Source organism: Astyanax mexicanus, chromosome 19, assembly GCF_023375975.1.
Source record: "Astyanax mexicanus isolate ESR-SI-001 chromosome 19, AstMex3_surface, whole genome shotgun sequence".
In the NCBI taxonomy this organism is placed as follows: Eukaryota; Metazoa; Chordata; class Actinopteri; order Characiformes; family Acestrorhamphidae; genus Astyanax; species Astyanax mexicanus.
Window position 1 is genome coordinate 34556726 of NC_064426.1, and position 16006 is coordinate 34572731.

A 16006-nucleotide genomic window follows, 5' to 3' on the forward strand; every position below is an offset into this window, starting at 1 on the left:
AAATATTGTCATACAGAGCACTTATTTGCAGAAAATGAGAAATGGATAAAAAAAAAACTACAAATGCAGAGCTTTCAGACGCCAAATAATGCAAATAATAAGTTTTAAGAGTTCAAAAATCAATATTTGGTGGCATAACCCTGTTTTTTATCACAGTTTTCAAGCATCTTGGCATATTCTTCTACAGCAGTCATACACACTGCTTTTGGACAACTTTATGACTTTACTACTAGTGCAAAAATTCAAGCAGTTCAGCTTGGTTTGTTGTCTTATGATCATCCAACTTCCTCTTGATTATATTCCAGAAGTTTTCAATTTGGTAAAATCAAAGAAACTTGTCATTTTTAAATGGTCCCTTATTTTGTTCAAGAGCTGTATTTATTTTAAACTCTATGTAATGAAATGTACAGTTGGGTCAGTGTGCTTCAAGCAGTGATAATATCCTCAATATTCATATTGTCGATATGTAAAAAAAAAAAAAAAAAACTTATCACAATACAATAAAATATAGATAATGTTCTTTGCTATCAGGGTATGACCAAATGGACTTAATTAGACCTGATCGTAGATCAGTGTTCTTCATTAAAGCAGAAGCTACAGCAGCTAGCTATATTCACAGGGTTGCTCTGTAGGTAGACTGACACTGTGTGGGCTGTTCCCATTCCCTTCCCATCATGGTTACCAGTGCAGACCCCAGTGTCCCTTTAAGCCCCCCACTTCCCTGATGACGCATCCCAGCGCGTTTGTCCAGTTTCCGCCGACCAGAATCTGTTTGTTGAATGTACCGTTCTGTGCAGGTTCGGGATGGTACTCGTCAAGGAATAGTGAGTAACCGTTTATTAAACGCCTGTTTCTGCCGGGTGAGCCGCGGGGTATATAATACATACAGACTGCGCTTTTCCGGCGGAGACATTTTTTGTTATTATTACATAAGAAATGATTAATGAGTGACAGTGATTGGGTTTCTCCGTGCTGAGTGTTGGAGGCTCGCTAGCGGCGGCTTATGCACTTTAGCCTGGTTGCTAAACTTAGCTAGCTAACAGCTGTAACGCTAGCTAACCTAACATAGCTAGCGGTGCGAGTCACAAATTAAAGAGCAGGGCAGGGATGGAGATTGCTATCTAGTTAGCTTGTTAGCTTGTTTTTTTGTAGAATATCGTACTGCCTGTTTTTAGTAAAAGCGTCTGAGATAAATGGGTTAACATTTTACAGAATTAAGTGGATTAATTATTAGGTTATATGCGTATAACGGAGAGCACAGTTGACTCACCGTTTACGCCCGTCTCTGAACTAGCTTAGCTTAATTTAGCTTAGCATAGTTTAGCTAACTTAAAGGCGCTGCCGGAGTGTGCGGTCTTTTAGCTAGCGGTAGGTTAGCTAGCCTGGGAGTGTTGATAATATCCAAGCACCCGCTATTCTGCGTCCAATAACATTTTAAACACCGTCTACTTTTCCTCATCTCTTCTCTTACAGTCAAGTGGTGTTGCCATGTTCAGTAGAAGAGGTAAGTCAGCGCTTTTATGCACGTAAATCCTCAATTTTTGACCCATGGTAACGTAGCTTTTGTGACAGGCGTTAGCTGGCAAGCTAAGTATTAAGAAGATTAGCTGGCTAGTAACAGCCACAACAGCGGCTTTAATCGTTTCTGTGGATAATATTTAGCTAGCTAGGTTAACTGACTAGCTATATGTTAACTAATAATGTAAGTAAATGAATAGCTAGGCTTAGCATGATAGTTATGTAGTCTCCTGGCATTACTGTACACTAAATAACTATTTGCCCCATTGTGTGGTTAGTAAATAGATAAATGGGTAAAGATAGATAGATAGATAGATAGATAGATAGATAGATAGATAGATAGATAGATAGATACACACACACACACACACACACACACAACCACACACATACATACATACTTTACTGATCCCAGAGGGAAATAATAGCCGGTATACATAACACACATACGTTACAGAACAAGGATAAGACAGAATACAGATAAAAAAAAACAATAATAAATAAAAAATAAATACAAAAGTAGAGTATTTTAGTGGGTGTATAATGGATGTAGTTTAGTAAAACAACAAGGAACACCAGTTGTTGTGCATATTAAGAAGATGACAGATGTCAACCATACAGAAAGTGCAATAATGCAGTTATATATTAGTTTAATAAAAAGAAATGGATTAACTAATGTGTTGTATTCGTATATCCACAGAGCTAGGCTTAGCTTGATAGCTATGAAGTCTCTTGTCATTACTTTACACTAAATAACTATTTGCCCCATTGTGTGGTTGGTAAGTAGATACATGAGTGAACATTTAACAAAATGAAGTGGATTAATTAATTGGTTATATCTGTATATCCGCATAGCTAGGCCTAGCTTCATAGCTATGTAGTTTCTTGGCATTACTGTACAATAAATAAGTGTTTACCCCATTGTGTGGTTGGTAAATAGATAAATGGGTGAACATATAACAAAATGATATGGAATAATTAATTGGTTATATATGTATATCCGCATAGCTAGGCTTAGTTTGATAGCAATGTAATCTCTTAGCATTTCTGTGCACTAAATAACTATTTTACCCCATTGTGTGGTTGGTGTGTTAGCGGTTAGTTGCCATTAGTTACTTATGTAATCCCCCCTCCTTCAACCCAATCCTCCACCCCTCCAGTACCAGGTTGGCCAACTGTACTCAGTTGCCGAGGCCAGTAAGAACAACACAGGAGGGGGAGAGGGGATTGAAGTGCTCCGAAATGAACCCTACGAAAAAGAAGGGGAGAAGGGCCAGTACACCCACAAAATCTATCACATACACAGGTAAGTATCTATGTACTTTAACTCCACTCCTTTACTTTAACTCGTAAGGTCCCTAAATGAGCAATTCTGAACATCCGTAGAGCATCACTACAGGACAGTGTGATTGAATGTGTGTTTGTTCAGCAGACATTATTTAAAGAAAGTAGGAGTGCTGGGTATAAAACTTGCTTCTTTTAAAAGTGTATTTTTGCTTCTACCGCCCTGTTCCAATCATTTAAATAATTCAAATGCTTTAAAAATGTTTTACATTCCATACAACTGCTTCTGACACAATGAAACAAAATGCAAGTTACAAAATTGTCGTTGCAAATTTGTTACATCAGGACTTAACCTTAAAATATTTACAGTCATGTGTCCACAATAAGACAAAACCAAGAAAGAGCTTGAATTTGGTATCAATATTTAAAAATGGGTCTTGACTCTTATACACCACTATTCAAATACTCCAGTGGTTTTTATTCACTTTTTGCTGCAGACCATCCAAGTAAACTGAGTTGTTTTTTTCACACTGTATAATGAAATGCATAGTGGGGTCTGTGTTCTTTAATAATTTGACTAATGGTAATTTTAATATGCTTAAAAAAGTATGTTGATGATAAAAAAGGATCATAATAATATATTATCACATTGCTCAGCTCTAATGAAATTACAGTTGCATAGTAATACATTTACACATTACTTTTATAGAACAATTACCTTTTAAAGTTCAAGATTCAGAATTTTCAGACATTGGACATTAAATTAAATGTTTTAAGAATTCTAAATGAACAATACATAAAAAAAACTCAAGTCGACATACTGGCACATACATGTTAATGGGCTCTTTTATATAAGAAAAGTCAATGGGTAATTCTGAGGTCAGCAAAAATAATTGAAGTCATGTGTATATGATGTATGGTAAGTCGACAATGATTTGTAGATTTGATTCTCAATCACAGTCCTCTGAAAAGTGCATATTTTTGTTACAAAAATGTAAGTGTTCTTTAATAACCCGTCTGCATACTTGTTTTGAAGAAAGCTGTTCTCTTCTTTATAGCAAGGTGCCCAGCTTCATTCAGATGTTTGCCCCAGAGGGAGCCCTGGTGTTTCACGAGAAAGCCTGGAATGCCTATCCCTATTGTCGCACCAGTCAGTACCTTATAATTTACCTCATGCCCTTAAATTATATGAGATGATTGTAAATTGATGCTATTGCATGTTTCTTAATTTATATAAGGTTACTGATGCATGCAATGTATGTTTATGTACAGTTGTGGTCGCAAGTTTGTATACATAATTTGGTGCACCACATTTTTGGGGTTTTCTACAATTAACACAGTGTCAAAATATGCTCACCTTCCCTTTGATTGTTTATCGGTGGTGCTGAAAGTTCCAAAATGTCTTATAACTGGTCAGCTGGTAGCTTTCCTCTGTTTACATAAAGATTGTTTGTTTAAAAGCACTCATTTAACTGACCAACACATAGTATAATTGGAAAGTGCAAGGAGCTCAGTGCCAAACTGATCTCTCTTGGAGCCATTTCTGAACATCTGAAGATTCCAAGATGTAGCCACTTTGTTAGCCATAATCTTCAGCTAAGAAGAATTTTAGGTTTGGTTAAAAGATCCCAAGAACCAAGAAAGACACAGACCTGCTATGACATGGGTGCTGCTGGAACGTCACTGTCTACAGTCAAGCTAGATTTACATCACTATAAACTGAGAGGCTGGTGTACAACAAGCTTCAGCTTAACTCAAGTTTGCAACATGAACCACATCGACAAAGAAATAGAGAGAAACATTTTATGGTCATATTAAAACAAAGATTAAGTTGTCTGGCTGAATTCACTACATATATGTTTGGAGGAATTAAGTTGACACATTCCATCATAAGGTTAACGTACCAATTGTTTAGCATGGTGATGGTAGCCACATGCTCTGAAGCTGTTTTTTGGCAGAGTGCATTGTACAGCGTGAAGAAGGAGGACCACCAGCCAGACATTGACCCCTTTACACAGTTCTGTGTTACAGCAAGACACACACACCATGGTTGTGAAATAGATAAGGCATGGTAAAATTAAGCTTTTGGAATGGTATTTCAAAAGTCCTGATCTCAGCAGTTTTCAAAATACGGTGACTGTGCTCTAAAGTTGGGTCTGTGCCAGGAAACCAACAAATTGATTTCAATTCTGCTGGTGTTCTTCCAAGAACAAAAATAATCAGAAAGATGCTAATGGATATTTACCCACACATTTAAATATGCTCTATGTGTATTTTTCTTTGATTTAGTGTGTTGATTTTAGAAACCCCCAAAATAAATAAAAAATGTGTTGTTCTTTTTTTTGTAGTGTTTCATATGTGTTCGGTACTTGTTGTGCCCTAGAAAAAAAAAACGATAAAAGAAAAGTTCAGTTCATGATTGGTTATTGTTGGATAATTTTTATTTATTTATTTTTCCCTCTCTCCTTTCTTTTTTTCATCTGTGTGTGCATTAGACATCAGGGGGTGTATTAATCATTGTATTTTATAAAGATTTCTTTCGGTATTTGATGTTTATATTCTGTCTTAAACATCTGGAAAAAATGCTTAAAATTGTTTATATTGACATTTTGTTTAAAACATGATAAGATAAGAATAATAACATACAAATCAAAACAGTAATACATAGGTCAAGTTCAACAAAAAGGATTATACATATTCATCTTATTGATATATGGAAATAATGTTTCATAAAATATAAAGAAATCAAGTTAAATAACATCTAATAGGATATATGTACAAAATAATTACTAAAGAAGGATATAGTGTATAAATTTGCACTTAATATGCAAAATATATAGCAAATATTTGTAACTTTCCAGAGAATATAGGTTTATATGTTCTTAGAATTCTAAGGCCTGTATGCACTGTATGTGCTAAGTGTACTACCATTCTGTAAAGTGCCAGGAATATATATATATATATATATATATATATATATATATATATATATATAAAGGAAATGATCAGGTCTTTTTCAAGACATGTCATTAAATAACACTGTTTAGGTATGCTGTAGCAATTCAAATAAAAAATGTGAAAAGGATTGCAAACAATTCAGATGTTTAAGCCTACAAACCCTCTGTCTAAGTAAAAGCTATGTTGCAGCAGACTGTGGTATTGCACAGTTTTTGGAAAGAAGGAGTAAGAGTTGGAGAGAGCACCAGATAAAGAAAGAACCACAGCACACTACTTTCTGTATGAAACATACATACATACTAACTGGACTAAAGGGTGTACGCATTAGATACCTTCCATCCTGGTCCCAGTGGTCCTCTGCCAGTTTTCTCAGAGTGAAAAAGGGCTGGATCCTCATCTGGCTTATAATCCTGAAATACACACGTTTTTAATGCATTAATAGTTAGTTTTAATAGAGCCAACACTAAACTTCCCTTGTTATATTCTGACAAACAGTTTCAAGCTAAGTAAAAAGTTTGAATTATGTCCAAATATGTCAAATGTTTGTGGAGACTGCAACAAATGCATTCAGCTGCTTTAAGTAGCACACACTGCTAACAACGATGTGCAAAATGCCCTCTACTTCCTGTAGGTAAGCATTATAATAGGACAGAATAGAATAGGATTCAGTCTGAAGCAGATACGCAAAAACCTTTTTGCACCCTTCCTAATGCCAAGAATTCACGTAATAAGATGTAATAAGCCCCCAAGCATTGAGCTGTGTGGCTTAGTGGGTAAAACACTTAGGATTATCATAATGGATAGAAAAGGCTGGCTTGGACAGATTGACCGTTATAATACTTAAAATGTCTTTGCTTTAAGAAGTTTGCTAATAAGTCAGCGTGGTGTTAAAAGTATAATTGCTTAAATGGCAAAGTAAGATACATTGGTGGCAGTTTTTTTTAGATACATAATAATTAGTTGACATGATCAAAGCTCTTTTTAATTTCTATATAGAATTCAGTATTTTTTTGTCATTTATTAATAAGTTTTCTTTTCCCTTCCATCTGCTGCTCCTGCATTGGAATGCTGCAGTTGTTACAGTAAGTGTATAATTATTATTTTTTTTGGGGGGGGAGGGGTTTATCATTTTTATATAATCTTCAAGTCATACACTTGAGAGAATATTTTTTAGAATAATTTTAACATCGCTCTGTTTATTACAATTTAGTGTGTCTGTTTCCCCCCCTAGAATGAGTACATGAAAGATGACTTTTTCATTAAGATTGAGACTTGGCATAAACCTGACTTGGGAACAACTGATAATGTAAGTCAGTGAAGTTCGGTTTATTTCCAATTTTTTCTTGGGATTTTCTTTAATTCAGTAATCTAATTTTCTTTTGTTTCTTCTTCTTCTTTAACCTCAATCCAGCCTCATGGACTCCCCCCTGAGGAGTGGGAGGAGACTGAGGTAGTGCCAATCGATATTGCTGATCGTTCTCAGGTGGATGATGTGGTAAGACAGAATAAATACTTACTGCTCTTCTGTTTCTTTTGTATTTGTCTTGTGTGGTACATTTCTGCACTGTGACATGCACCAGTTAAATAAAGAAGAAATGTGAGAGAAAGATAGTGATCCATATTTAATATACTTTGTGCATTCAAACCTATAACACAATTTTGCAGACTGAAGAACAACATCTATTTATTAATTGTGTTCCAAAATCATGAAAAATATATAATTAAAGGAGTTTGCCCTGATTTAGTTGGAGACTGTTTTTGCTGGTAAAAGTGGGGCCTTCTACTCAATTTTGCTGTGAGTATTTGATTGCAGTCAGAGACAAAAGTGTTTGTGAGATCAGGGTTGGATGAGCACCAATTCCACAACTCAGTCATTCAGGTAGTCAGTCAGTCAGTCACCATTTGTGTTGGACATGTATGGAATTTGACTTCTAGCTTTAGGTCTTTAAATACAATGAACACTATGCAAACACACACTAGTGAGCAAAAATACAGTAGTTGTGCTCAGTCTCTGCAGTTGCATCCAGGGAGCAGATAAGAGTTAAGGGCTTTGCTCTGCAGATAAGCAGCGGCATCTTGGGGAACCTGTGTATTGAACAGAGGACTAAGTGTTTTACCCACTAAGCCACACAGCTCAATGCTTGGGGGCTTATTACATCTTATTACGTGAATTCTTGGCATTAGGAAGGGTGCAAAAAGGTTTTTGCGTATCTGCTTCAGACTGAATCCTATTCTATTCTGTCCTATTATAATGCTTACCTACAGGAAGTAGAGGGCATTTTGCACATCGTTGTTAGCAGTGTGTGCTACTTAAAGCAGCTGAATGCATTTGTTGCAGTCTCCACAAACATTTGACATATTTGGACATAATTCAAACTTTTTACTTAGCTTGAAACTGTTTGTCAAAATATAACAAGGGAAGTTTAGTGTTGGCTCTATTAAAACTAACTATTAATGCATTAAAAACGTGTGTATTTCAGGATTATAAGCCAGATGAGGATCCAGCCCTTTTTCACTCTGAGAAAACTGGCAGAGGACCACTGGGACCAGGATGGAAGGTATCTAATGCGTACACCCTTTAGTCCAGTTAGTATGTATGTATGTTTCATACAGAAAGTAGTGTACTGTGGTTCTTTCTTTATCTGGTGCTCTCCAACTCTTACTCCTTCTTTCCTTTTTTATACTGTCTCATCTATAGAAGGAGCTTCATAACAGTAACTGTCCCTACATGACTGCATACAAGTTGGTGACTGTGCATTTCCGTTGGTGGGGTCTTCAGGGGCGTGTGGAGAGCTTCATTCACAAGGTACAAAGGTTTCTTAATTTGCTTCATCTTCTGGATATTTCCTGCATTATTTAAGTCACTGTTTTGGCTGTCATAATGACTTAAAGGCTTCAATTTCTATTCAAAACTCCTTCCTACGCTAAAGCTCCTGATATCATAATTACACATAATAATAAAAATGTGTAATAACACTTCCTTGTTTTATCTGCTGTCTTTCTTTTCTTCTAAACAGCAAGAGAAGAGGCTCTTCACTAATTTCCACCGTCAGCTGTTCTGCTGGCTGGACCGCTGGGTGGACCTCACCATGGATGACATCCGCAGGATGGAGGAGGAGACGCAGCGGGAACTGGATCAGGTATCTTTTGCATCAGTAATCATTTGTATTTTATTTTGATCAACTTAGAAACTACACCTTCTAAGCCTGTCAGACATTCATTAGGGAAAGGGTGGCCCAATGTTTATAATCAAAGTGTTGGGATATAAAGGGGATGGGCATGATATGACAGTTAGAGGGAGTCACTGCAATCATGCCCAAACGTGGCAAAAGGACAGACTGAGTTGGTTTTTGGGTTGGTTTACTGTGGACAGGATTGATCACAGGGTTGTGGGTTTTGATACCTTTGTTTGGTAGGCTGCCACTGTTTGGCTTCCTTTGCAAGTGTATAAGTGATTCTTTTATATATATTTATTTTATTTTAATAACATTTTAATGGCAAAAATCTGTTTCCTTTCCAGATGCGTAATGAAGGATCAGTTCGAGGAATGAAAGCAGGAGAAGACTAGAGCAGAAACAACTGAGGAATGACAAGAAAAACTGGGGCTACTTTTTGTTTTACCTCCTTCAGTCCTCACATGGCCAATCACAGTGTGCCGCTTCACCAAGCCCTTCCGAACTGTCATCTCTTACCCAGGAAGTGTCCATTATCATATGCGAGAGAGTATGTGTGTGTATGTGAGAGAGAGAAAGAGAGAGAGAGAGAGAGAGTGTATGTATGTATGTGTGTGTGTGCGTGCACAAGCATGTGCACATGTAAAAAAAAAAAAAAAAAAAAAAAAAAAGTGTGTGCATTTGTGGCGGTGCAGTTTGACTCTGAACCTCATCATTTGCTGCCAAATTCTTTGGGATTTTACTTAAAGCGTGTTAAGTAATGTCAGCGTTTCTTTTTATAATTAAGTATTATAACTGTTTTATGGTTTTTGGTTCATTTCGCAACCATCAGCTTTTTACTCAGTGTGCCAGTGGGGTCCTAAGGGCCAAGTTTTACAAAACAAAACGGTTTTGGGGACGCATTTCACTAAACATGTATTTCAACCATAAATAAAAGACTAAGCGATTTACTTATTGCAATTAAAATTCATTATGTTTATGAATTTCTCTGTGGGGGAACTTACTGTACGCTACAAGAGAAGGGCATGTGTAATAAAAACTACACAGGTAACTGAAAAAAAAACTATTATAACGATTGCTTGTTTTTTCCTCATATGAATCTCGAAAAGCACGATGGACAGAGCCTCTGTTGGGCTTTGTGTTTTTTTGGATTTCTCTCTGCACTGAAGGCTTGTTGCAGTGTAAGCGTCCTCGTTGCTGGGTGAGAGGAGCTGTGTGGATGAGACTGTTTTTAACTCAAGTGTAAGACCCTTGAAGCCTCTCACACTTTTGACTGACATGCAGCACGCCACGCCTCCCCACTGGGGTGAAGCGGGTCAGAACTTTTGGAACCAAGTCCGATTTACAAAAATGTAACGAAAAAAAAAATAAAAACAAACATCATTGACTGTCACAAGCTGTCTGTGTCTTCACATTCATTGGTATGGAGTTAAGCAATCTTTTGCAGTCTGTTAATGTCCAATATCTCTTATTAGCGGGTATTACCGTATACCTGTGCCTTGACCATATGCAGTTGTAAGTATGGTGTAGTTAAAACAAACAAAAAAAGAGGACAAATGAGGTCTAAAATTATAATGTTGCCTACTCGGACAGTAGTTGAAGGCTGGAAGGTAACATGTCTGAATGGAATATTAGGGTGCTTTCAACATGCCCATTTGAAAAGGCAGCATGGATGTATCATTTGCTGCCTTGTGTATTCTATGATCTTCAGGGCTAGTGTTGAATTATCTTCAGAGCAAAACAGAGACAGAAACTTCTCCTCATTTCTGTGTAAATTTATTTTGCATTACTTTTTCACTTTATATTATTTATACTTCTGATAAGACACTATTAGATTGATGAATTATGGCTTATTTTTAACGAAATCTCAATTAAAAATGCTGTGGAGACCAAAACTAGGATTAATTCCTGAATAGAAAACTTAGTTTGGTTTGCTGCTCAGTGTTTCCGAGCTCTCTGGGGATTTAAGTAGGACTGTTGAAGATGTGTATGAGGAGAAAGGTTTTAAAAGATCCAATTTCACTGACCTATAAGGATGTTCTGCCCAAGAGCAGAAAGCAAGATGTACAGCATCTACCATCAGAAAGAGACTGCAGTTTTATTTATTTCAAAGGTGTGGGGAAAGTATCAGCTGCTTTATAATGTAACAGGTGGTTTGCCAGCTGCTGTAAGATGTACCAGATGTTGTCTGCTTGTATTGTAGATGTGTTAAATAGTGTACTGGCTGCTTAAGTTGTACTGTTTGGTGTTCCAGCTGCAATTATTTGTGCCAGTCAATGTACTAGCTGATATAGGATGTGTTCGACTGTATGCCAGCTGCTAAAGCATGTGCCAGATGTTGTATCTTCTGGAATTCCAAATATGTCAGATAGTGTGCTGTCTGCTTTAAGTTGTACTGTTTGGTGTGCCAGCTGCTGTTATTTGTGCCAGTCAACGAACTAGCTGATTTAGGACGTCGGATAGTGTGCCAGCAGGTCGGCTGGTATTCCAGATGTGTCGAATGATGTGCTGGCAGCTTAAAGTTGTTCTGTTTGGTTTGCTAGATGCTTTTTTTATATACTTGTGCCAGTCAATGTACTTGCTGATAAAGGATGTGTCTGAGAGTATGCCGGCTGCTTTAAGATTTGCCAGGTGTTGTCACAGCTGATTTAGAATGTGCCCAATTCTGTGCCGGATATTTAAAATGTGACGTGTGGTAATCCAGTTGCTTTACAATTTACCGGTTGGTGTGCCCTCTGCTTTAGGATAGATTTGCCGGATGGTGTGCTGGCTGCTGTAGGATTTGCTGGTTGGTGTACCAGCTGCTTCAGAATGTGCCAATTCAAGTCCTGGCAGCTTTACAGTGTGCCAGATGCTGTGTCAACTGCTTCATGATGTACCAGTTGAAATGCCGGATGCTTTATGATGTGCTCCAAATTGCTGGCTTATTCAGGATAGGTCAGTTGATGTTTCAGCTGTTTTATAATGTGGTGGTTTGATCTCTGGTTGGATTTGTTGTGTGAAGGTCTTGCCAACACCCAGCAGCTGAGCAGTATGTCCAGCAGTATTGCACCCAGCAGAAATGGATCCAGCCCTTACTTGAGATCCTTACTAACTTGAGATTGAAAATGTTTTGCATGTAACACTCATAGTCCAGAAACATTTTCACTGTTTATTTTTTGTATTGTAAGTAAACAGTAAACGCCTTCTATGGAAACATCAGGTGCACTGCTGTACACCGCACTCCTATACACTACACTCCTATACACCTACATCACTCAAGTTCAGTATGGACCCCAGTACTCTTAAGATCCCAAGCACATATTTATCTCAACACAGCAATGTACACATAGCATTTCTTTTCCATAGTATCATTCAGATTAACTTTAAAAAAACGCTGTCATGAAGCAGCTTTACAGATATCCGGGTCCAAGCTTCCTTTGAGCAAGCAAAAGGCAACAGCGGCAAGGAAAAACTCCCTCAGATCAACAGGAAGAAACCTTGGGAGGAACCAGGACTCAAAAGAAGAACCCATCCTCCTCTGGGCGACACCGGATACCTCAACTAGCATGCACAATATGTGCTCAAATGAATATACTGCAAACACATATTTTGTGCATGTTCCTATTGAAAATAAATGTTATGTATACATTGCATTCCACATGTTGTCCTCTCTACTGATTGCATTTGACGTTTTTTTTTTAACAGCCTGTGCCTTCTCCATGACCTGAAACACAACGAAACACAAAGAGAGTAGAGACATAAGCACTTCTGGGCATTACAGCTCATGAGAATATGTCATACATCATTTCTACATTTTAACTTCTAGAGTATTTATATCTATTTAGTATCTTTTCTTTTGTTTTCTCTATAAAAGCTCTAGATAATTTAGGTTTTACTGCTTTTTCTCTTAGCATTATTCCTGGCTCCCTGTCCTTTCTGACTAACCTAATCCTAGGCTTGGACTCTCCACTAAAACCACGGGTGCCCGAAGATCTGCTGCAAACTAGGCCTCCAAGTCGGGTCATCCTGCAGACACCACCTAATCAGATCGCAGACCTCTGTGTAGAGTGATGGAATTGGATGGGAGAAAGATAAGACACTAAGGTTTGAAATGTATCTGCTATCTTTTTTACTCATGTTTTCTACATTTCAAAAAGACTATCATCAAAAATACATTATAAATTTTACACTTCAGAGCAGCTGGTTCGAACACCAGAATGTTCTTCTTCTTCTTACCATTGGACAGGTGGTCTCCGAAGCGAAGATCTCCAGCAATGATTTCATGCCTGGTTGTGAAGGGGTGGTATCCATGGACCATAGTGTACAAAAACACACCTAAAGACCACACCGTTGAAGGAGCGGCGTGATAGCTCCTCGACAGAAAGAACTCTGGAGGGCAGAATTCTTCAGTGCCTGTGAATGTAATAAAGAAGGAAGAAAAACAAGCAGAGCTTAGCAGAGAACTTTATTAAAACCTAAAAGCTACATGTTTGAATGTTGTAGTGGGTTGAGGGCCCAAGACTCAATCTTACCTATATAATGATTCAGTTCACGTTCTGTAAAGAAGTCACCACAGCCGAAGTCGACCAACTTGACCTCAAAAGTGTTTGTATTGATTAAGAAGTTCTCCAATTTTATGTCCCTGTGGAGGACACCTCGCTTGTGGCACTCAGTAACTGCCTTTATTGCCTGAACCATTATATGTCTGGCCTTCTTTTCTGTAAAGAAACCTCGCTTGCTGCACATGAAGTCAAGCAGGTCCATGCAAGGACGAAAGAGCTCCATGACCACAATATAGCGCTCTGGCTCATCGAACCACTGGATAAGTTGTATGATGCTTTTAACTGGTGGTTCACTCATCTTTTCAATCAGGGCCACTTCTATTGGAATTGACCTGGAATTAACAGACTGCAGAAATACTTGATTAGTTAAATAGTAAATTCAGAGAAAAACATATCAAAATTATGACTTTAGGACTATAATGCTCGACTGCTAATGTAATTTTTGGTCATGTTATGAAAATAACATCTGGGTAACAAGTGAACTTACGCTTTGGACATATCGATCGTTCTGCTGTTTTCGAACAAACTTTATGGCCACCTACAAACAAAGACAATAAAATGATTAAAGGTAATGAAGATTGAAAAGAAAGTATGTAAGATAATGAATGTAGTTGAGGGGTCACAGTTATAGAGACTTAGTCAAGAACCTGTAGGCCATCAGAAACACGTGTTCCGGCAAAGACCGTTCCAAAGCCTCCTTCACCGAGTTTTTCCCCAACGGTGTAGAGCGATTCAAAGGTCTCTGTGGAAAATAATGTTAAAACTCAATATTAGCTCTATTTGGATGATTAAGCGTACTGTAAGTTTACCTATTCATATTACTGGTTATAAAGGATGCAGTGGAATTAACTTTCTGTGAACATTCACCATTTGAATAATTCCAGTTTACTGTAGTTAATAAAATAATTTTAAATATTTGACCACTTCATTGGGGTCTGGATAATGAGCTGACCAGGCTTGATGACTGTTTTCTTCATGGGCCTCCTCTGTTTCCTGGGCCGCCGTTTTATTTCTCCCTTCTGTCTCTTTCTTTCCTGGGATTCTTTCCTTTGGAAATCCTCCTCCTCCTCATCTTCTCTCTTTCTCTTTCCTTGTCTGGGTGTAGAACCCTCCATCATCCTCTGCTGTATGATGATACAGTTGTCCACAGTTAAACTGCACTGAAAGGAACGACACTCTTCTGCTGCTTTCTCCTCAGTAAACTGACGAGAAATGATTCAATCTAAAGTTGGGAATGCTTATACTGTGGTGACGTCACGATTAGAATGCGCTGCTGGGTTGCCATGGCGATAACTGGACCTTGTGTTCGAATTTCAGCCACGTGTCTTTTGTTTACTTATAAAAAAAACAGATGTTTTTAGTAAAGGATTGTTTTTCCAAAATAAAAAAAAACAAGAGATAAGTCAGATTATTGACAGTGATACTCATTAACGTCATCTTCATCACTCTGATCTCATATTTAAAATGTGAGAGAAAGCCATGCATCATCACTTACCTGGTATAGTGTCCCTGAATTACAATTACTTGGTAGTTTTGTTCACCTGTCAAACCACAGCGTTTCCTCCAGACAATTTCAGATACAACTCGACATTTGGCATGAAACCACCCAATCTGGCAACAGTGCAAGCCGGTGTACGTGTGACGGATTCACGGCACCAGTGTGACGGACCCGTCAGCAGAACCAGCTTGTTTCACGACACCCCTCACCAATAGCACAGCAACACACGCACACCCTCGTTCATGCTTTCATCCACTTTTATTCTGGAAAACAACACGTAAATATTTTTTACTTCTGTCGTGGTGAAGTGGCTACTGCAGTTACTGCCAGCCGCAGCACAGAGAATCAGAGACTGCTGCTAAAACAGCACATATATTGCAAGAACATATTTAAGCGCCTAATATATGGCTTTACAATATTCTTTTAGAGAATATAAAACACAGCTTTGAAAAGTATTATGGACTGTCTCTGCGTTATCAGTAAAAACTTACAATAAAACATACATATTAAAATGGATGGAAATCTGCATTTTACAAGTTTTATAAAAAAATAAAAATAAAAAAAATAATAATACAATAACAGAACATTAACAGATAAAGATTCAAATATTAATAAAATACATACCTGGAAAACAACACGTAAATATTTTTTACTTCTGTCGTGGTGAAGTGGCTACTGCAGTTACTGCCAGCTGGTAAATAAATAAAAATATCTCTCATTAACAAAGAATAGAAAATGGAGGGAAAAACGGAGCCTCGTGTAAATCTCACCCAACTTTTAACAGAGGAGCGAGCAATAGACTCATAAACAGTTAACTACGACCTAAAACAATCAATTCTTCGCGAAAATAAGTTTTAATATGTTTTATTAACATAGTTAGAGCACAATTTTTAACCTAAAATATGTTTTTAATTATTATTTATTAAGAAAACTCGGAGCTCAGCACCTACCCGCAGCACAGAGAATCAGAGACTGCTGCTGAGGGATGGTGGCTCAGAAGGATCAAACAGCGTAACTGCAGTTCACCACTT

General features: G+C 37.6%; 2 protein-coding genes across 2 annotated transcripts; one reads left to right on the forward strand and one right to left on the reverse strand.

The window, feature by feature from the left end:
• Positions 1 to 673: 673 nt before the first annotated feature.
• Positions 674 to 10329, forward strand: pitpnbl (phosphatidylinositol transfer protein, beta, like). Its single transcript, XM_007234697.4, has 11 exons — positions 674 to 824; positions 1474 to 1504; positions 2679 to 2824; positions 3861 to 3952; positions 6835 to 6842; positions 6992 to 7066; positions 7172 to 7255; positions 8241 to 8318; positions 8459 to 8566; positions 8778 to 8900; positions 9281 to 10329. The coding sequence occupies exons 1-11, from the start codon at positions 805 to 807 to the stop codon at positions 9326 to 9328; spliced, it is 813 nt and encodes a 270-aa protein (XP_007234759.1). The 5' UTR covers positions 674 to 804; the 3' UTR covers positions 9329 to 10329.
• Positions 10330 to 12070: 1741 nt separating this feature from the next.
• On the reverse strand, positions 12071 to 14703 carry LOC103028120 (serine/threonine-protein kinase pim-3). The gene is made up of 7 exons (XM_022668517.2): positions 14430 to 14703; positions 14125 to 14219; positions 13965 to 14015; positions 13448 to 13823; positions 13152 to 13328; positions 12861 to 12973; positions 12071 to 12639 (listed from the first exon to the last, which is right to left on the reverse strand). The coding sequence occupies exons 1-6, from the start codon at positions 14593 to 14595 to the stop codon at positions 12885 to 12887; spliced, it is 954 nt and encodes a 317-aa protein (XP_022524238.2). The 5' UTR covers positions 14596 to 14703; the 3' UTR covers positions 12071 to 12639; positions 12861 to 12884.
• Positions 14704 to 16006: the final 1303 nt, after the last annotated feature.

Coding starts and splice junctions, on each gene's coding strand:
- LOC103028120 (XM_022668517.2), bottom strand. CDS start 14,595: ATGATGGAGGGTTCTACACCCAGACAAGGAAAGAGAAAGAGAGAAGAT. Junction 14,016..14,124: donor GTGTTTCTGATGGCCTACAG/GTTCTTGACTAA, acceptor CTTTGTTTGTAG/GTGGCCATAAAGTTTGTTCG. Junction 13,329..13,447: donor TGAACTGAATCATTATATAG/GTAAGATTGAGT, acceptor TTACATTCACAG/GCACTGAAGAATTCTGCCCT.
- pitpnbl (XM_007234697.4), top strand. CDS start 805: ATGGTACTCGTCAAGGAATA. Junction 2,825..3,860: donor AAAATCTATCACATACACAG/GTAAGTATCTAT, acceptor TCTTCTTTATAG/CAAGGTGCCCAGCTTCATTC. Junction 8,319..8,458: donor CACTGGGACCAGGATGGAAG/GTATCTAATGCG, acceptor TCTCATCTATAG/AAGGAGCTTCATAACAGTAA.